Source organism: Sorex fumeus, unplaced genomic scaffold, assembly GCF_029834395.1.
Source record: "Sorex fumeus unplaced genomic scaffold, SorFum_2.1 ptg000047l, whole genome shotgun sequence".
NCBI classification, from domain to species: Eukaryota; Metazoa; Chordata; class Mammalia; order Eulipotyphla; family Soricidae; genus Sorex; species Sorex fumeus.
This window is the reverse complement of record NW_026606104.1, coordinates 33,246,427-33,267,093: the sequence shown is the minus strand read 5'-3', so window position 1 is coordinate 33,267,093 and position 20,667 is coordinate 33,246,427. Positions and strand designations below refer to the sequence as shown.

General features: G+C 52.4%; 1 protein-coding gene and 1 non-coding gene across 4 annotated transcripts in view; one reads left to right on the top strand and one right to left on the bottom strand.

The window, feature by feature from the left end:
- The first annotated feature begins 1,891 nt into the window (after positions 1-1,891).
- LOC130032223 (small nucleolar RNA SNORA68) lies at positions 1,892-2,027 on the top strand. Its single transcript, XR_008793774.1, has one exon. It is a non-coding gene; the product is annotated as a small nucleolar RNA SNORA68 (small nucleolar RNA).
- Positions 2,028-5,986: 3,959 nt separating this feature from the next.
- Positions 5,987-20,667, bottom strand: part of KAZN (kazrin, periplakin interacting protein) — a 1,209,760-nt gene continuing 1,195,079 nt past the window's right edge. For all 3 annotated transcript variants that reach the window (XM_056122674.1, XM_056122676.1, XM_056122680.1), the window contains 5 exons: positions 16,667-16,898; positions 14,133-14,234; positions 13,227-13,393; positions 8,389-8,500; positions 5,987-6,195 (listed from right to left, as the gene is read on the bottom strand). In XM_056122674.1, coding sequence (XP_055978649.1) covers positions 6,028-6,195; positions 8,389-8,500; positions 13,227-13,393; positions 14,133-14,234; positions 16,667-16,898 — 781 coding nt within the window. In that variant the 3' untranslated portion in view covers positions 5,987-6,027. The remainder of the gene's footprint in view (positions 6,196-8,388; positions 8,501-13,226; positions 13,394-14,132; positions 14,235-16,666; positions 16,899-20,667) is intronic.

Genomic DNA, 20,667 nt, shown 5'->3' with positions numbered 1-20,667 from the left:
CTCAGGGGATCACGCAGGGTGAGGGTTTGAACCTAGGCCCCTGCCTGCAAAGCATGTGCTCAGATCCCTGAGCCATCTCTCCTGCCCTGGGTTTGGCTTTTGACTTCACAGCTTTGCGTTTATGTCACTTGGGGCATTTTTGGGTCCCTCATGTGAGGCTTTGCTTGGTCAACAGCTCCTGGGCTCAGTGTTGTCAAGGCAAGGCTGGTGCATCCTCTGCACTGGAGCTCGAGCCGAGGGTCCTGCTGGGGAATCAGCCTGAACGAGGTGCCACTCAAAATCTGAAACTGGCCAGCGGGTACCAGGGGCCAGGTGGCAGTGAAAGGATAGGAAGTGGTTGCTTCCCCACAGCTACAGTTTGGCTTCCACGGTTGCAGTGTTGGCAACCCAAGGGAGGGGTCTCTAGCTTGGATGAGGTCAGTGGAAAAGAGCAGAATGCAGGTATGCAGGTCTGCCTTGTCCTTGCTCACTGTTCTGGGTAAGGCAGGCGGCGGGCTTACGGGACATGTGTGTGCATGGATGTGTGTACATATATCGTGCATGCAGGAAGGGCCAGGTGCCGCCATGTCAAGACCTGAAGGATGACAGAGAACTTGACGAGGACTCAGTTAGGGCCAAGAGATGGAACACCAATTCTGGCAGATTTAATCGCATGTCTCTCTCTCTCTCTCTCTCTCTCTCTCTCTCTCTCTCTCTCTCTCTCTCTGTCAGGGAAAAGGATGCTGTGGGCTGGAGTTTAAGAGTGAGTCTCCTTAAAATTCATGTGTTGTAGTGCTACCCTAGTACTAGAGTCTGTGATGGTGTTCGAGCCTTCAAAGAGGTAAACTGAGGATCTGTGGGTGGAACCTGCGCATGGTGACTGGTGTCCTTTTCGTCAGAAGAGATTAGGATACAGTCAAGGGAATCCCGGGAGACCCAGGAGGAAGATGATCACTCACCAAGCAAGTGGGGGGACTTAGGAACAAAGTCTGCTGACACCCAATCTGAGAGTCTGAGTGTTCATAAATGTTTGCCGACATGTCCATGGGTCTTCCCTCCTGCAACCAGCCACTTGGGGTGGCTGCAGTCATGCAGGCTGACTGGCATGTGGAAGCAATGGGATGGGTCAGGCTGTCGTTTGACCAAGCTAGGAGCTGGGTGCATGAGCTGTAGGGACAGTCATACATGTGCCCTAAAGCTGCCACCCAGTTTAGAATTTAACTCTAGCTGTATCACCCCGTTACAGAATTTGGACATCCTGGACATCTCAAACTCTCTATCACTGATAAACCAGGAGGAGCACACCAGATTGGATGCAATGTAAAGTAGAAGGAAACCAATCTCAGTTTACAAAATATAAACACAGAGGCTTAACCTGTGACAACATTTTAGTAATCTCTTTTACAAGGGCTTAATGGCTGCCTGGAGAGATACAACAACCTTCACTAACTTTCTTCTGGAACTTTTTTCTTCTTCCAGAAACATTTTTTGATCATTCTTTTAGCAAATTATTTATAACAAGCAATATAAAATAAATTATTGAGAGCCTGCTATGGGAGCAGGTTTAAGGTGTGGCTGGGAAAATTTGAAATAATGGTGGTGCCAAGGTGCAATGGTGGTGGGGCTGGTGCTGGAATATTGGATGTTTGTAACTGTTAAACTATTGACTTCGGGGCTGGAGAGATAGCACAGCGGGTAGGGCGTTTGCCTTGCACGCGGCCGACCTGGATTCGATTCCCAGCATCCCATATGGTCCCCTGAGCACCAGCAGGAGTAACTCCTGAGTGCAGAGCCAGGTGTAACTCCTGTGCATCGCCGGATGTGACCCAATAAGCAATAATAATAATAATTAATAATAATAATAAATTAAAAAATAAACTTTTGACTTAATAAAGTTTTAAAGAAAAGGACAAAAGCAACTAAATCCAGGAGCTGTTGCTCCTTTGTCAATACAGCGGCTCAAATAGAAGTTCTGACAGCAATCAGGTCTTGTTGACTGTGGAGAGCTGTGCTGTGCCCCTCAAAGTGAATTTGGGGGTTCTACACCCTTGGTGTTGGGGGGGTCATACATCGCCCCCATTCTGGGCTGTGAAGAGAATAAAGAACGTTGCTAATTCCTGCCTTGTTTTACCTTTCCCTTTTGTGTAGTTGGAAAGACTGTGTTAATCGCTGTGCTTTTCAATATTGTGTATACAAAGACAAAACAAAAAAAAATGAGACAAAATAAACAAGCAGAAAAATAATAAAAAACAAAATAAACAAAAAAAAGCCCGATCAGCACCTCAATCTTGGGTTTCCCAGCCCCTAACATCCCGATTAAAAATAAATAAATAGTGGCTGGAGTGATAGCACAGTGGGTAGGGTATGTGCCTTGCACACGGCCAACCCAGGTTCTATTCCCAGCATCCCATATGGTCCCCTAAGCACTGGTAGGAGTTAATACCTGAGTGCATGAGCCAGGAGTAACCCCTGAGCATTGCCAGGTATGACCAAAAAAGCAAAAATAAAAAAATAAGGAAATAAAGAAAGAAAGGAAGAAAAGAAAAAGAAAGAAAGGAAGGAAGAAAGAAAGAAAGAAAAAAATCTCTATCACTTGAGTGCCCTTGACACTCCATCTTTGGTATCTGGTTAGAACAGCCCAGCTTGAGGCGGTGACTAAGGGTCTATTCTGACAACAATGACGCAGACGATGCCAAGGGGAGGGTGATTGTCAGTGGGTTCCCTCCTGGCGTGGGGCCAGGGATGCCAGGGCAGGAGTTAGCTCCCCAACAGGGAGAGCAGAGTCTGGACCTCGCCATGAGGACAGGGCACTGCAGAGCTCCATCCTGGGCCCATCCTCCCTGGAGGAGGAGTCCTGGAGTCCCTGGAGGCTGAGAGTGTGCCCAGACTGCACACTCTGGAGTCTGGGATGTGGAGACAGAGAACTGCATTCAGATCCCTGCCCTGGGACTCCTTCACATTTGGAGCTGCACCAGCCCCTCCTGCAGCCTTTCCAACCTCAGTTTCTCCATCTATGAATTGGCTGAATAACCTCCCTCTCCAGGAGGCTTTTTGGGGGAAGAAAAGGAAAACCACAGAAGAAAAGGCCAGGCAACAGCCGCACGGTGGGTGGTAGCATTTATTGGTTTTGTTAGTGGTAAAACCAGCACTTGGGATCTTTCTCAAGGACCACTTGTCTCCTTTATGGCCACGGTCTGGCCTCAGCACTGGGCTCAGGGAATGCTCCTGGGAGAGCTGGTTGCTCGGGATTCCGAAGGAGCTTTTCCTCCGGGGTCCTGCTCCGCTGCCTGCCTCTTGGCTATAGTGGCAGAGTGGATGTGGTGGTGGCGAGAACTGTTAGCTTGGTTAGGACTGAGAGTTGGACACCCCCTTCCACCCTGGTAGAGAATACTGAAGTCACGTCTTGTCACCTGGTCCTATTCTGTCGGACCCAGCTGTGTTCGGGGACCTCAAGGCTTGGGGTCACTCTCCTAAGGTCCCTTCATTCTGCCAGGATGGTGTCAAGGCCCTACCCCTTCGCCCACTCCCTGTGCTTAACGGACTTCTTCTGCCTCCCTCACCCCGGGGCCTCCACCTGCAAAGCTGACATTCAGATTTTGGGGTGCTCTGCTTAGCCAAGACTAGAGAGGCACTTCCAGAAGCATCTGGAGAGTCCAGGGGACAGACTCTGCTGCCAATGTTTGGGAAGAATATGGGCTACCTCCTTCTACTCTGACTCTCCCCAACCTCTGGGCTCAATCACTCCTTCTCAAAGGTCCAGTACCATGAGTATAAGGGGTGTGTGTGTGTGTGTGTGTGTGTGTGTGTGTGTGTGTGTGTGTGTATCTCATCCAGGGGCTCCCAGATGCACAGGCCTGGACTCGCTGCGTGGTTTGGGTGGGGCTGGCCACTCACTGCCCAGGAGGTAGCCCCTGTCAGCCTCTCCTGGGTCTGCTGGGGGATTTTCTACCACAGCCCTCTGTCCCCATGGCTCTTGCCCACCCTGAACTCAGGGCTCACATTTCTGGTTCTTCCAGCAGATTTGCCTCTGTAAGGAGGTTGAAAGGCATCATCAGAGCTCAGTAGGCTACAGGCTCAGGGCATACCAGGTAAGAGAGAAGCTGCTGGAGCAGCATCTGTACCAAAAGTTCCCTCCCAGGCTGCCCGCCTTGCCCCAGGCCTGGCATCCTGACACTGCAGATGCCAGGGGCTGAGGTATCACTGCAGCTGGCCCCTCCAGGGTCTGCCCTCCCAGCTTGTCCCAGGGGCCAAGCCAGGGGACAAGGCGGGCTTCATTTCTGATAGTGTGGTTTCCAGAATGGCACCTTCCTGCCATTCTCCTCTCCCCATTCTTCACCCTCCAGGACACACTGCTGGGGTGACAAGTGTATTGGCGACTGTCACAGAGATTCTGGGTTTCGGAAACTTGGCAGACCCAAGGCAGGAACCAGAGCATTGCCCTCTGGCGGTGACTGAGAAAAGTGCCCCAGGAGGCCAAGCTTCTAGACCCCAAGGGGCCACCCAGCAAGGCCTTCGGTAAGAAAGGTCAAGCTTGTGTAGAGGTCAGAGAGAAAAACCTTCTCCGGAAGGGGAAGGACCAAGTCTCAAGGTCCCATGGGCTTGGCCTCAGTTTCCCCACGGGCGGGTGGGGATGATCTGTTGGCTGAAAAGAACACGTGCTTGGACAGTTCTTGGGGGCTGACACACACTGTGAGGCTCAGGTTCAAACAGTTCCTCCACTCAGGGCTAAATGCGTCAGGGGAAATCAGACACCTGGTCCCCCCTCACGATGCACCTCAGAGCTGACAGGGGAGGAGAAGGCCCCAGAGTACTTTCCCTGCTCGGTCTCTCTGCCTGAAGGTGATAGATGCAGAGGTGAACTGGAATCAGAAACGATTTTCAAGGTGCTCGCATGCCTCTCCCTTCTTCCTTGGCTGAGCCCTGTGGGGGTCTCTCGGGAGTCTGAACAGTAAATGATCCTCCCCCTCCTCTTCTGAGCATTGGTCCAGCGGACACAGAGTAGCAGAGAACCAGATCAATGTCCAGGTTGCAAATGGGTAATTACACGTGGGCTTCTTCTGCCCCATCCATCCTTTCTCCTTGAGGTCCTGAGAAGTTACTAAGAGTATTACAGACATTAGCAAGTGTTAATTCTCACAAGCCCTGGGAGGGAACCGGAAGTATTGTAGCTGAAGGCATTGAGGCACGGAAAGGTGAAGCCACCGGAAAGAAGTCACACAGCAAAACAGTGGCAACATCAACAAAAGGGCAAGAGGTTCTCTCCCCCCATCTGAACCTCAGATTTGCCACATTTGTCTCAATTAAACTGTGGTAAGCTCACCTACATTTGCAGAGACAGAGCATTACAGCAAAGCCTTGTGCCCCAGGACAAGACCCTGCCAACTGTCAAGCGTGGAATGGGGGTCACAGACCTAACTCAACCATCTCTGATCTGATGGTTACATTGTCCATGCTGAGGGCAAGTGATCAGCTCAGCATCACACCTGCATCATGGTCCACCAACAGAGGTGAGTGGTGTGAGCTCACTGTGGCCATACAGGAAACAAGGGGGTGAATAGTTCATAGTCACATGCCCCCTCTGTGTGACACGTGACCCCAGGTCTGGATGAACATGACTTCCTGCTCTGCATTCTCCCAAAGAAATTCAATCCTGGGGACACGGAGACACCAGAAGGGACACCGGTCCCCCTGACACCCACCAGCTGGCTGCCAGGGTCCCCATGTCATCTGGCCAGCCTCTGCTTCCCGAGGTCTGCCCTGTGGACATGGGCCTCGGGGTGGTCAGGCTGCTGTCCACTGGCTTCTCCTGGCCCATGGCTAACAGTCCAGTGGTGCTGGCAGGGGCTGGGTGCTGGGACCGTCCACAGTGTAGGAAAGTTCACGGTCGGCTCAGGACAGACAGGCTGGTACTGCCTCCAGCTGCAACCATGGCCGACAGCTGGGGTTCGAGAGACCCCCCCTATGCCGAGGTCACTACGCATGGCCGTGTCGGCCTTGGAGGCTCCTCCCCGTGGTTCTGTGAGTGGTGGTGAGTGGGGTGCTGGAGCCTCAGACGTTGGTGACCTCCAGGCCGTTGTAGCCTTCCAGCCGGCTTGGCTCGGCTCTGCCCTGCAGGCCGTCGTCCTCCCCACAGTCCTCGTTTTGAAGAGAGCCGTAGTCGTCGTGGAAATCAGGGTCTTTGCTGCTGAAACCCCTTCCTATCTTCCCCAGGGGCAGCTGAGAAGAGAGGGGGCGGAGATGAGAGACAGGAAGCAGAGAGGAGAGAAGGGAATGCTTCCTCATCTGGGAAATTGGGGGGGGGCGCCCGCTTGACAACTGCTGTTGCCCCCCACCATCCCCCGAGAAGTCTCATCTCTCTGTGCTCTTCTGATCAGTAACAACACTCTACTGCACGGGGGATGGAGGAGGCTTGGTGAGCTGATTCAAAGGCAAGAGAACGGTGTTCCCATCTGGAAGGACCCAGTTAGTTTACAAGGGTGAAACCAAATATGTTCCTTGCCAGTATTCTGAAGTACCTGGGGTACAACAATGTCCCATCTTCCTCCTCAGTGGGGAAACAAATGAGAGTGTGAATGCATGGACAGGCCGTCTAATTGAGGAAGTATTTCTAAAGAAGAGAGGACACATCCTAGCACTTTCTGTGGCAGAAAGATGAGTCTTGGAGACTCACAAATTGGAATTCCAATCCCCGCTCTGTCACTGCCCAGCTGTGTGACCTGGGAAAAGTCACTTGCCCTCTTCGACATTTCATTTTCTGAGCTACAAAAGTAGGAACTGAATTTATTGTAAAGAGTAGAAATTACGTTTGTATAGCTCAAAGTGCTGGCGAAGGAGCCGAAGTGATAGCACAGCGGGTAGGGCTTTTGCCTTGCACGTGGCTGATCCAGGTTCGGTCCCCAGCATCCCATATGGTGCCCTGAGCAATGCCAGGAGTAATTCCTGGGTGCAGAGCCAGAAGTAGCCCCTGAGCATCACTGGGTGTGACCAAAAAAGCCGAAAAAAATTAAATAGATAAAAAGTGCTGGCTGAGAGCAACTCTTACTATTACACTTACTCGACTATCATCAATATTTACTCTGCTTTCTGGTTTGGGCTCTCCCTTGTCAAGTCTCAGACACTACTCATGACTATCCCTTGCTTTCCTCATACAAAAGAGTGAGGGTTTTGGGGACTGGAGCGATTATACAGTGGGTAAGGTATTTGCTTTGCATGCAGTAGACTGGGCTTTGACCCCCAGTACCCCATATGGTCCCCTGAGCACTGCTGGGAATGATCCCTGAGTGCAGCGCCAGGTGTAGCATTGTAGCACGGCCTTCCTGTTCATCGATTTGCTTGCATGGGCACCAGTAATGTCTCCATTGTGAGACTTGTTGTTACTGTTTTTGGCATATCGAATATGCCCTGGGGACCTTGCCAGGTTCTGCCGTGTGGGCAGGATAGCTTGCCAGGTTTTGCCATGAGGGCTAGATACTCTCGGTAGCTTGCTGGGATCTCTGAGAGGGATGGAAGAATCGAACCCGGGTCGGCTGCATGCAAGGCAAATGCCCTACCCGCTGTGCTATTGCTCTAGCCCGGTAAGCCCTGAGCATTGTCTGGTAGGGCTAATAAAACAAAACAAACAAAACAAAACAAAACAAGAGTAAGGGTTTGTCTCCTCTCGATAACTAATCTGTACTCTGGGAAATGAAGGCCTCATTCTCTAAGCTATGAGCACTTTCAGGCTAAAAGTGGTATTATTACTATTATTTATTATTATTATTATTATCATCATCATCATCATTTTGGTTTGGGGGCCACACTATGGCCACATCACTATTATTATTATCATTATTTTGATTTGGGGGCAGGGTCAGCTGCATGCAAGGCGAACTCCCTACCCACTGTACTATCTCTCCATGCAAACACACCTCCCCCTGCCCCCTGTCCCCAAATTAAGATGAACCTAGAACACAGCTAGGACGCTCATGGTGTTTGGTGCCTGGCTTCCCGACCCCCAGCTCTATGTGTGGGGGTGTGGGGGAAGTCCTTTTACCCAGAGGACGGAGCTGGGAGGGGTCTGTGCCTGTGATCCCTCACGCCCTCTTTCGTCTAGTCAGTACCCTCAAGTTCAAGAGCCAAGCCCATGATTTGGGGGTGCACTGGAGCCCTCTGAGTGGTGTGGCCACATGCAGGCTCACCCCACCCCCTGGCCCCTTTGTATCTGATGGCCCCAGTATCCCTGATGCTCCCCAAAGGCCCTGCGGATGCTGGGGCCCTTTGTCCTGGGGTCTTAAGCATCAGGCAGATCCTTGAAGCTGCCTTCCAGGCCTCTTTCCCGGCTTCACCTGCGGCCGAGCTCTGGTCCCCCAACTCCATGGAGGGTTCAAGCCATTCCCAGGTCGCAAAGCCTGGATGTACATGTCCACTTACCCGGCCAGCCTTGTACTTGATGCCGCCGCTGTCCTCCTTCCCTGTGCGGGGGACGCTAGAGGCCCGTCCTGGCGGCGTGCCGAAGCGCTCAGCTTCCCGGATGCCTGTGGAGCTGAAGAGAGACCGGGGCTGCACCAAGGGATGGTGGTGAGGGCGGTCAGCTCCCGCCCTCCCACACTCATCCGAGGGATAGGGACGGGGCAGCTGGGACCACCAAGTACCCATGAGTGCTCTGGTTGTGCTAGGCCTGTTATGGAGTTTCATACTCTGCTAGAGGTGGGGCTGCCACCTGTCCTGCAGGTGAGGGGAAGAGGCACAGAGAGTCGGAGCTATCTTCCCAGGATTACACGGCTGGAAGTGGCAGAGACCCGTATCTCAGACACCCCTAAGTCTTGCCCTGGATTCATACAGGAAAGGGGGCACTTGAGAGAGTCCCCCACCCTCCATTGAAATGACTTAGGTGTGACTTGAGACCCTCAGGAAAGTCCCCCTACATTTGAAATCTGCCCACCCCCTCCTTCCATGGTTCCCCCTCTCCTGCCGTCTCTGGAGTAAAGCACAGCAGTGGCTGGGCTAGAATCGCATTTGGCAAACTCCAGCCGGCTGCCTGCGGGGGTAAGTCCTACTGGAATGCCGCCATGGCCGTTTGTTTATGTCTCTGGCTGCTTTCGTGCTGTAAAGACGAAGCTGTAAACTTTTGACACAGACCAGATGGTTCCCAAGTGCTAAGATATTTATTTGGGCTTTCACAGGAAAAGTTCGCCAACCCCAGTGTTAAAACCACGGCACGCCGGGTGGGGAGGGGGTGGGCAGAAAGCCTCATCGCAGTCCTCTGGAAACCCCTTCTCTCTCTAACTTCCGGTGAATCACTCCTCCAGGGGGGCCCAGTCTTCTTCTCAAAGCGGGTTCCGCCTTGGGCGAATAGTTCTGAGCTTCCTCCCCCAACCATGGCACCCAGGGACATCTGTCCAGAACTGTGCTAAAGCCATGAGAAGCAGGGCTGGTGGGGATAGGTGGAGTGCCCTGGGTTTTGTGTCCACTAGAAGGGGACACTTCTCTAAAGTCAGCTTTCTACATCTGCAAAATGGGGTCTTAACAGAGCCACTCCATGAAAGTATAGTAAGGGCTAAGAAGTGCTTTGGAGGTTGGGTGGTGTGTGTGTGTGTGTGTGTGTGTGTGTGTGTGTGTGTGTGGCTTAGTCACATAACACTTGCCTTGCATGTGTGAGGCCCTGTGTTGAAGCCCTGGAATTGCAAAAAAAAAGGAGAAGGAGGAGGGGCATGAAAAGAGGAGGAGGAAGAAGAAGAAGAGGAAGGAGGAGGAGGAGGAGGAGGAGGAGGAAGAGGAGGAAGAGGAGTTTGCTTTGTAGGAGCTTTGGGCCTCAGCTGGACCACCTTCGAACTGGGCTCTCTGAGAAATGAACGTTCTAGCCTCTTTCAGGCTGATTTGGAGTTGCTCAGTTGTTTGGGGGGCCAATTTGCTGAGGATGGGAGGGGAGGACCCTGGCAGATGAGAAGGCCAAATAAGCTCAGTTTTCAGAGGTGCAGGGAACATAGAGGTGGGGAACATGGGGTAGTGGGAGATTGGGAGTCAGAGGTAAGGTCTGCATTGGGGATCTCTCTCTCTCTCTCTCTCCTCTCTCTCTCTCTCTCTCCTCTCTCTCTCTCTCTCTCTCTCTCTCTCTCTCTCTCTCTCTCTCTCTCTCTCTCTCTCTCTCTCTCTCCCTCTCCCTCTCTTTCCCCTACTCTCTGCAGAAGACCCACCTGTGTGAAGGGGAACCATTCTGCTCTGCAGAAACCTTCAACTCAGCGGCTAGCTTGGGGCACTGTCTGACATAGTTCTCTAAATCCCCATCTAGATTCCCCACTCGTAGGATGTTAGTCATCAGAGGAGCCCTCCCTTGGCAGCCCAGGGCCCTTCGCTTATTTTTACTGAAGAAGAAACAATTCAGAGAGGAGGAAAATGTCTCATCCAAGGAAACACGAGACAGCCAGGGGCAGGATGGAACTTGACTCTGGACCTTTCGGATTGAGACCAGCCTTTCCCCACTGTGTAAAGGGGATAGCATGAGACTTTGGGTGCCCAGGGCTGCCCCGACCAGCTCTTCCCCCTTCGCCGAGTGCTCCATCAGATGAAGGGGATCTGAGAATCTTTCCGGGATGCCTAAGTGAGGAGGCTGAGCTGACATCCGGGAAGTGTTGAGCAGCCATTGGCACCTCAGGAGCGAAATGTGACAATGACACATACAGGTTCTGGGGTTGCAGACCTGGTCTCAGTTTCTGCTGTCCCAGCCCCTCGCTGTGTCCTTGTGCCAACTGTGTCTCTGACAGGGCCTCAGGTCCACCCTCATCTGGGTTCACTTATAGCTCTGATCTTCGCAAGCTAACTCCTGAGCACTAGTCAGCTGCTCTGGTGGTCCAGACAAAAGAATCTCAGGACAAACCCGGTCCAAATAACTTTCCCTTCTACATTTTCTGCCTAGCTGCTGAAATCCTAGCTCATTGCGCCTTTGAAATAAAAGCTGTGAAAATACAAAGGCTTCAAGTTGAAGCTGAACATGAGACTCGGGTCTTGAAAAGCTTGAACTGACTGGTTAAGTAGTTTTAGTGGCTTCATCAGACCTGGAAGGAACAGCTGATGGACAGGCTTTGATACAAGAAGGTTCTGGAGAAGGGGGCATCTTTACAGAAGTCGGAGTTGATAAAGAGGGATCGGAAGGTCACAAAGAACTCAGGAAGGAAGGACAGGGTGGGGGTTGGTGGGCCAACTGAGCCAGCATGACCGCCCCCCCCAGCTCCATTAACCATGGATCTGGCAGATGCTGGGGTATGCCAGGTGCCTTGGTGGAGTTGAGTGGAATGGGTGGGGGGGGGGAGGCATTGTTCAGCACCTGCTGTGTGCCAGAGCCTTCTCTGAAGCCCTGAGCACAGGAGTGAAGTACCCCATCTCAAGTAGGGGGAAGTAAGGCTAAGAAAAGGTGAATTTCTTATCCCAAATCACCCAGATGGTGGAGAAGCCAGAACTCAGCCCCCAGAGGTCCTTGCAGGGGACCCCTCCTCGCACTGGCCCAGGAGTCAGGCATGTTCCTGACCTGGTCCTGGTCCTATAAATCCCTCTCAGCCCTGGTTGAGGGTGGGGCGAGGCAATGCAGGATATTCTCAAATTATTGAAACCAGGAATGCAAAAGGGGGCATTACCACCAATGTAACAGAAATAAGAATGGTTATGTGATTAATTGTAAACCAATAGATAGGTAAAGGTAAGGTAAAGGCCCTCCCGTTGATCATCGATTTGCTCGAGCGGGCCCAGTAACGTCTCCATTGGAGACTTTGTTGTTACTGTGTCTGGCATATCGAATACTCTCGGTAGCTTGCCTGGCTCTCCGAGAGGGGCGGAGGAATCGAACTCGGGTCGGCCATGTTGGCCGCTTGTAAGGCGAACGCCCTACCGCTGTGCTATCACTCCAGCCCGATAGATAATCTAGCCTAAATAAAGAGACAAATTCTTAGAAGTGAGAGAAATCTGAATAGACCTTTGAAAAATAAAGAGATCCAATTAGTTAATTCAATATATATATGTATGCCCAAAAATCCACCTTCCCCTGAAGTAAAATGAAGCCCAGGACCAAATAACTTATGGTGAATTCTGCCACAATGTAAAGAACAATGAGCTGGCCAGTGAGCTCCAATGGTGAGAGCAGAGTGCTGGCAAAGAACAAAGATGGAGCCAGAGCAATGGTACAGCGGGTAGGGTGGCCTGGGTTTGATCCCCGACATCCCAAACGGCAACCCAGAGCACCACCAGGAGTAATTCCTGAGTGCAGACTCAGGAGTAACCCCTGAGCATTGCTGGGTGTGGGCCCACTCCACTCTACCCACATCAAATAAAGAATAACAAAATTCCCAAGCACCCATTTTTCACATGCCTTCCCAAAAATAGAAGAGGAGGGATGCTTCCTAAGAAGAGTCTAGGAGACCACTGGTACTGTGATGCCACAATCAGACAAGAATAGCACCAGGAAACCACAGACCAATGTCACGTATGAGACTCTGGATGCACAACCCTCAGGTGCAAAGGGAACCCTCACCCCCCAACACCTAGGTAGAAGGAGACATAATGAGAAGTGGCACTTACCTTAGGAATGCAAGGTTAGCTCAACACTGGTGATGTCAACCAGTGTAATAATGTAACAGGAATAGAATGGGACAGAACTAGGACACAGCTGGAACCTCTCATTTCCAGCTGTGTGACCTGGGGGAAGGAATTGACCCTAGGAACACATTTATCTATCTGCAAAGGAGGCATGGTGACTACAATTTCTTGGTACGGAAATGGAATAAAATGATAATAAAATAAAATGGAAATGGAAGCACATTGCAGATACAAATAACACGTAACCCTGAGTGTGAACATTCAGAGCAGAGATCTATTTTGGGAGGGTGGGGGGGTGTCGATCTTGAGGCATTCAGGTGAGGAGACTGAGGCAGGTGGGTTTACCATCCTGCACATCTGGGCTGTAACCACTATTAATGTATCTCCAATCCTTGCTCCTTGGGCTCTGCCTGGGACGGCAGCTTCTGCCTCCTCGGTCTCTGCTCGTTGCCCCAGCTCAGCCCCCCAATCTCTCTTGCTTTCTCAACACTTGCATTTCTCTCTCTCTCTCTCTCTCTCTCTCTCTCTCTCTCTCTCTCTCTCTCTCTCCTGTCTCTAAATGCCCCCAGGGATTTTGCCTCCTGCAGGTGACAGCTCTTCGCTTCTCTGCACCTCCACATCCCAACGGGTAAAGGAGAGTGAGCGAGGGGCTGGGTCCTCCCCATGTTGCAGGGGGTGCCATTTACCCTGCTGGATGGAACACGGCGCTCATCTCCTCAGCCAGGTGTCTGCGGAGGATGTGCTTCCCGCTGGGGATGCCCAGGGCGGTGGCCATGGCCTCAGCATTGAAGGTGGGCTCCAGTACTAGCACTGCCCCGTGGACGCCGCTGTTGGTCAGGTTGTCCGCGTACTCCTGTGGACAAGACCAAGGGAGCTGCCTGGGGCCTGAAAGGACTGTCCGGCAGGCCTGCAGGGCTACCCCATCAGTATCGGGGTCACTCTGCTGACCCAAGAGGGCCCCAACTCCCAGTGGGGACTGCGTCCAAGAGCAGGGATCTGACCCCCTTGGACCAATCAGTTTATCAGTGAGGGGTGACCCCTCCCCCATGCACTCTTTTCTTTTTTTTTCTTTTTGGGTCACACCCAGAGATGCTCAGGGGTTACTCCTGGCTTTGCACTCAGGAATTACCCCTGGTGGTGCTTGGGGACCATATGGAATGCTGGGAATCCAACCTGGGTTGGCCGGGTGCCAGCCAAATGCCCTACCCACTGTGCTACCGCTCCAGCCCCACCCCATGCACTCTTAGGGTAATGAAGGAACCATTGGGAATGTTGCTGCGGTTACCCAGACCTTGGCCAATGCCGTCACTCTTGCTGAATGAGCAGGTGGCCTTGGAGTCACCCAGCAGTTGATTAGCACCCCCTCCCCAAGGAGAAAACGTCACTCAGGGCGGGTCCAGAGGAGTGGGTGGTGGCAGCACTGGTTTTCTCCTACCAAGTGAAGACCACCACCAGCCTGGGCACTGAGGCCGGCACCCATGAACAAAGTCACTAACTTGCACTCACACATGCCTGGGACCTGCGTGAGCCTGAAACCTCCCTCCCGAAACCCACCCAGACCTGGGGACCCTCACCCCTGCTGTCCCCCTCACCTTCAGGTCGATGTCACGCACCCACTTGAGCACCCGCTGGTTGGTCCAGACCACCGGGTCTGTGTTCTGTGTCTCACAGCGGGCCCGACGCTCCTGCAGGGTCTGTGGATGGAGACAAGGGTCAGTGGCGGTCAGCTGAGCTCCATCCTCACTGCCAGGCCCTGGACGCCCCTGCCCTCCGCATCCCTGTCTTTTCCTTCTAGGAAATGCCCTTTTTTAGGAATTGAGGAAGCCTGGAGGAGAGGTGAGTGTCTGGAATGGCTTTGTCAGTGTGGTGGCAGAGTAACCTGTCATCATCCTAGTAGGAAGCCCGACCCTGGCAGGGTCCTCCTGGGGCTTGTTCCCAGTCTCCTCCCAGGAGTACGGACCCTCACCCGCCTGCTGTTCTACTTCCTTCATCACACTGGGGTGCCAATCACTGGCTGGCTGGCAAGTCTCACCCCCTGGCCCAGGGCCCTGCCATGGGGGTTGGTGAAGGCCAGGAAGCCCCTTCTCTGTCTTTCTCCCCTCAATCTTGAACCGTGTGCGCTCAGACATCACTAAGAAAGGCAAACCATCTGAACTCAGCCCCACTGGGATCCTCCTTGGGGACTCTTGGTGAAGATGCACTAGTAGGTCCTGTGGGAGCTGAAGTAGAGAGTTTTCTCTAGCCTGGCAGAGCTCAGAATCAAGGGGAAGCACTCAGAGTGCCAGGGATCCCCACACCCCAGGCTTCCTGCTCACCCAGTCTCCTGGTCACTGCCCCCACACCACACCCGACACCAGCATGCAGTTCTCTCTGCTCTACCCCATACATCTGTCCTCTGCCTAGGCTCTTCCTGTTGCTGGGTTGGTTCCCTCTCACACCTTTTACTAATGGCTGATTCATGGAATTGTTTTATTGTTGTTGTTTTGTTTTGTATTTTGGGGGCCACATCAGGCAATGCTCAGGGATTATGGCTGGCTCTGCATTCAAGAACTACTCCTGGCGGGGCTCAGGAGACCATATTCTGGGGATTGACCCCGTTGGCTGCATGCAAGGCAAGCTGGCATATATCTATCACTACACTATCACTCTGCCTCCACCCCCATCCCTGGTATTCTTTTAGGGCTCATTTAGCTGTCCCACTATCTCTGGGAAGCCATTACTGATCCCTGTGGAAGTTCCTCACCTGGGTTTTCACAGAACTTTAGACTTCTCTCATTGGACACTTTCCTGTGGTTTCATGGCTACCAGTTTTATTGTGGTGGGTCTCCTAGATAAGTAGTGAATTCTCAGAGGATGAGAGTTCCCTGTTTACCCTCAACGGAGCACAGAGCTCAGTCTGTGACAAACACGCAGTTTTTGGAAGAACGGAGATAGGAAGGGAAGGTTGAGTAGGTGGATGGGTTGATGTGGTGCATGTGTGCCAAGACATGTGGCTGTATGGGTTCATGGGTATGTGACTGCATGGATGCATTGTGTGTGGATATGCATTGGTGCATGAATGGATGGATGAATAGATGCATAGAGGCATGTGTGTATGAATGGAAGATGGTTAGATGGATGGCTGCATGACAGGTTGAATGAATGGACGGATACATGAATATATGGAGCAGATGAATTGGTATGCAGATGCATGCAGGAATGGACGATAGACAGGTGGACAAATGGATGCCTGCATGAAAAAAATGAATGAATGGTGAATAGGTGAATCGATGGATTGATTACAGATGGATGGATGAGGGGGTGAATGTATGAATGAGTGGATAGATGCATAGAAGCATGTGTGTATGAATGGATGATGGTTAGGTGATTCATGAATGAATGGACGAAGGAGTGATACCTGAATATGTGGGATAGATGGGTCATGCACAGATGAGTGAACAAATGGTAGCTAAGTGGATGGACAAATGGATGCATGCATTAAAGGGTGAATGAGTGGATCGATACATGAATGGATGAGGGGACCGATGCACAGATGTCTGGATGGCTGCATGAATGAATAAATGGATGGATGCATGGCTGGATAAATGAATGGATGACGTGTGAATGACTGAATGAATGCACAGCTCTATATGTATGAATGGGTGAAGGTAGATAGAGTTGCACTGTAGCACTGACCTTCCATTGTTCATCGATTTTTCTCGAGCGGGCACCAGTAACATCTCCATTGTGAGACTTGTTACTGTTTTTGGCATATTGAATATGCCCCGGGGAGCTTGCCAGGCTCTGCTGTATGGACGGGGTATTCTCAGGAGCTTGCTGGGCTCTCTGAGAGGGACAGAGGAATCGAACCTGGGTTGGCCGATGCAAGGCAAACGCCCTACCCGCTGTGCAATCGCTCCGGCCCAATAGAGTGGACAGAGCAAGGCTGCATTAATAAATGAATGAATGAAGTGATATGTGAAAGGATGGATGGTGGTTGCATGAATGAATGAATGTGTGGGTGAATGGATAGAGAGCAACATGGATGGCGGGGGCATGGGCAGATGAGAAGGTAGGTGGGTGGGCAGACCGTGGATCCAGAGCGAAAGGAGGGCAAGGAAGGTGCCCCACGTGCCCCAGTCCTCACCTCCCTGCTGAAGTTCACTTGGTACAGCAGCTCGATCCCGAGCAGGATGCTGACCTGGTGGAACTTCTTGGACACGTTCAGGTGCTTCTCCAGGTCCCGCTTCATCAGGGAGTTGAGCATCCGCCCATCAACCAGGTGGTTCTGGAAGGCCTGGGAGTACTGGGACAGGCCGATGTCGTTCAGCCAGGCCTTGGCCACCCAGTGATGGTCCAGGTCAGCCGCTTTGGACAGGCTGGTAACAAAGCACAGGCAGAGGTAGAGTGGGTGGGCGAGGTGGCAGGAATAAAGGGACAGATAGAAATGGAGCAGAGATGGACAGAGGTATGGAGTAAGGGAAGGCACCCAGGGATGGGGTCGGAAAGAGCAGAGATGGAAATGGATGAAGTTGAGAGATGGAGGAAAGAAAGGAAGGGCAGTGCTAGAGAGAAGTGGATGAGGAGAGGCAGAGAGACACAGAGAGGAGAGAAATAGAGAGATGAGGGGTGGGGAAAATGCCCAGAGAGGACAAAGACCCCGAGAGACAAACAGTGACAGAAAACAAGAAGAGAAGACACTCAGGGAGTGACAGGGACACAGGCGCGGCTGTCGGGGCACCCTGGAAGCCCTAGAGGCCTATATGGAATCCCAGCAGCCCAGCAGCCCCCAGTGCTCACCAGGGAGCTTTACATCTGGCCCAGGTCATAGCGAGGTCCGTTTGTAACTTTTGCTTGTGACTTTTGTTTATTTCTCTTTCTCTCTCCTCACCATCACAGATCTCTCTGGACCCATCACAGAATCGACCCCAGAACCCCACCCACGCGGGGTTAGGTGAGCAGGGAACACTCCAAGCCCTGTGCAAAGGAGGCTGGGTCTCAGGGGTGGGCGCCTGGGCTGTTATTCCCCTGCTGGCCACACGGTGGCAGCCTCGAAGAAGGAATGAGGAATCCAGCACCCCACCCGTGAGACTTGGAGAAGTGACAGCAGGTGTGGCGAGTTGGGGGTGCCCTGGAGACCATCGAAGGAATGGGTAGGCTGGGGTGCCACCTTCCTCCCTGGGCCGGGGTTAGGACCAGCGCCTTCCTTCCTTAAAGTGCCTCATTTGGCAGCTGGGTTGTGGTAGGACGGTGCCTCTGCACCCCCTGACCCTGGAGGACAGGCAGAGCCAGCTGCCTCCCTCCCGCCCCCGTGGCACCGCCTTCCTGCACCTCACACCTCATCTCGAGCATGATCTGCACCACGCTGCGGTTGGTGCTGCCCAGTAAGGGGCCCCACCCAGTGGCAGTTCCATGGCACCGATGAAACACAGCTCTCTCTTCCAGCTCCTCCCAGCACCCCTCCACCCCACACCCTCACCCTCCAGCTTCTTTGCCTGGCCTCGCCCTGTCCCGGCCGTTCAGCACCTCTCTCAGTCACTCTGCAACGGAGCAGGGATCTGGACCCACACAGGGCCAGTTCCTGGGAGGGGGAGAGGGGTTCGACGGTGGAGAGGCGGAGGAGGGTCTGGAAGATTCACTGCCAGTATTGATGATACTGGGCACCTCGCCCAGGCCCTGAGTTAATTGCTTTGCAGGTTATTTCCATTGGCATGTCTGTCCCCTTTGCTGCTATTCTGGGTGCAAGCCATGACCGTCTCGGGCATGGGTTTCTGTGACTGATTCCTGAAGCCCAGCACTCAGCCTACCTGCCTTCTCCCTTTAGTCCGTCAGCTCATGGTCCCCCTTAGTAAATCTTCCCATGGGGAAAACATGAACTGCATAAAAACTTTTAAAAAAATCTTTTTTCTTCATAGTGCTTAGTGCTGCATGTGTGTCTTTGAGTATCTGTGTACATGTGCCTATATAGGGTGTATTTGTCTGTGTCTCTGTGTGTGTCTATGTGTGTGGGTATGTGTCTGTTTCTGTGTATGTCTATGTGTGTCTGTGTGTGTGTGCCTTTGTAGGTGCATGTCTGTCTGTGTGTGTCTGTGTGTGTGTGTCTGTCTCTGTGTCTGTGTGTGCATCTGTGTGTGTAGGTATCTGTCTGTGTCTGTGTGTTTGTGCCCATGTAGATGTATGTGTCTTTGTGTGTCTGTGTATGTGTGTCTGTGTGTGTGTCTGTGTGTGTGTGTCTGTGTGTACTTTGAGGGGCCACATCCAGTGGTGCTCAGGGGTGACTTCTGGCACTGTCAGGTGACCAGGCAGTACTGGGGGTGATCTGGATTCAGCCATGCACAGGACAAGTGCCTTCACCCTGACCTGTGTCTCTGGCCTTTCAAGCACATTATTAACCAAGAGAAGCCAAGCTGGAGACAGTGGCATGCATGGTGTTAGCATTCTGGAAAAGGCAAAACTAGAGACTGACATCAGGGAGAGCCTGAGTGGGGAAGGGAGGGCTGAGCAGGTGGGTGCAGGGGCACAGGACTCATGAGGGACTCTCTGGGGCACACAGGAATGGTGGGTGCAGGCACCGGCCAGTCAGCCAGACCTGGGCCTGGGCCTCGCCAAGCAGGGGTCTGGGAACTGGGGTCTGGCCGAGCTGAGCACATCGGTGTGGCTCCATGCTCTGAGCACCGCCCCACCTGACAGGCAGACAATGCAGGGGGCAGGCCTGGGAAGATCTCCACCTTCCTCTCCATTTTGATCTGAAGCCCAGACTGCTCTTCTTCCAAAATCAAGTCTTAAAGGAACAAGGAAAAACTATTTTTTCCTTTTTTTAAATACAAGCAACACTGAGAGACTTCATCACCCGAGGAATGCGCTGCAATCCACATTCAAGGAATCTCTCCAGGAGGAACGTGAGAAGCACATGGAAATGTGACTCCACAGAAGAGAAGAGAGTTCTGCACTCCTGCAGCCCCGAGACAGACCTGATAGACTGACAGACTCAGGCCTGGGCTCAGGACTTGAGCAGATGCCCCTGCAAAGGACGCACACCACTGACTGCCCCCCTCCAGGCATCCTGGGAGAGGCTCCCATGCCCTCGCCATTGGGGAAACACTCCTGGAGGCACCCCACAGCCATGGGAAAGGCTCCTGGCCCCACAGGAGAACAAGTGATGGGTGGAGGAGGAGACATTGGAGCCTGGTGTCTTGACAAGGTTAAGAGGGCAGCCATTGTGGAGAAAGGAGAGTCAACTCCTCAAAGATGGCAGAACCACCTCAAGGTCCAGCAGTTCCACCTCAGGGTACAGACTCCAAGGAACTGAAACTGGGGCCTCAGACATGTGTGCACCCACATTCGCACATGACTGAGCCCTGGACGCAGCCGCATATTTCCACAGGTGAGAATGGACATGGATGTAGTTGTGTGTCACCACAGGTGAGGATAAACATGGATGTAGCCACATGTCACCACAGGTAAGGGTGGACATGGATGTAGTCATGTGTTATCACAGGTGAGAATGGACATGGATGTAGCCACATGTCATCACAGGTAAGGGTGGATATGGATGTAGTCATGTGTTATCACAGGTGAGGATGGACATGGATGTAGCCACATGTCACCACAGGTAAGTATGGACATGGATATAGGCACGTGTCACCACAGGTGAGGATAAACATGGATGTAGCCACATGTCACCACAGGTAAGTATGGACATGGATATAGGCATGTGTCACCACAGGTGAGGATAAACATGGATGTAGCCACATGTCACCACAGGTAAGGGTGAACATGGATGTAGTCATGTGTTATCACAGGTGAGAATGGACATGGATGTAGCCACATGTCATCACAGGTAAGGATGGACATGGATGTAGTCACATGTCATCACAGGTGAGGATGGACATGGATGTAGCCACATGTCATCACAGGTAAGGATGGACATGGATGTAGACACATGTCACCACAGGTGAGGATAAGCATGGATGCTGCTCTGCATTAACACTAGTGAGAAAAAAACGTGGATGTAGTGAAGTGTCACCTCAGGTGAAGATAAACTAAACGCAGAGTTTGTTCTGTGGGTCAGTGCTCAGCCTCAGAAAGGGGTGAGGCTAGATGCTAGAGGCTCTCAGAGTCCACTTCTTGGAGGCTCCCAGAGGCATC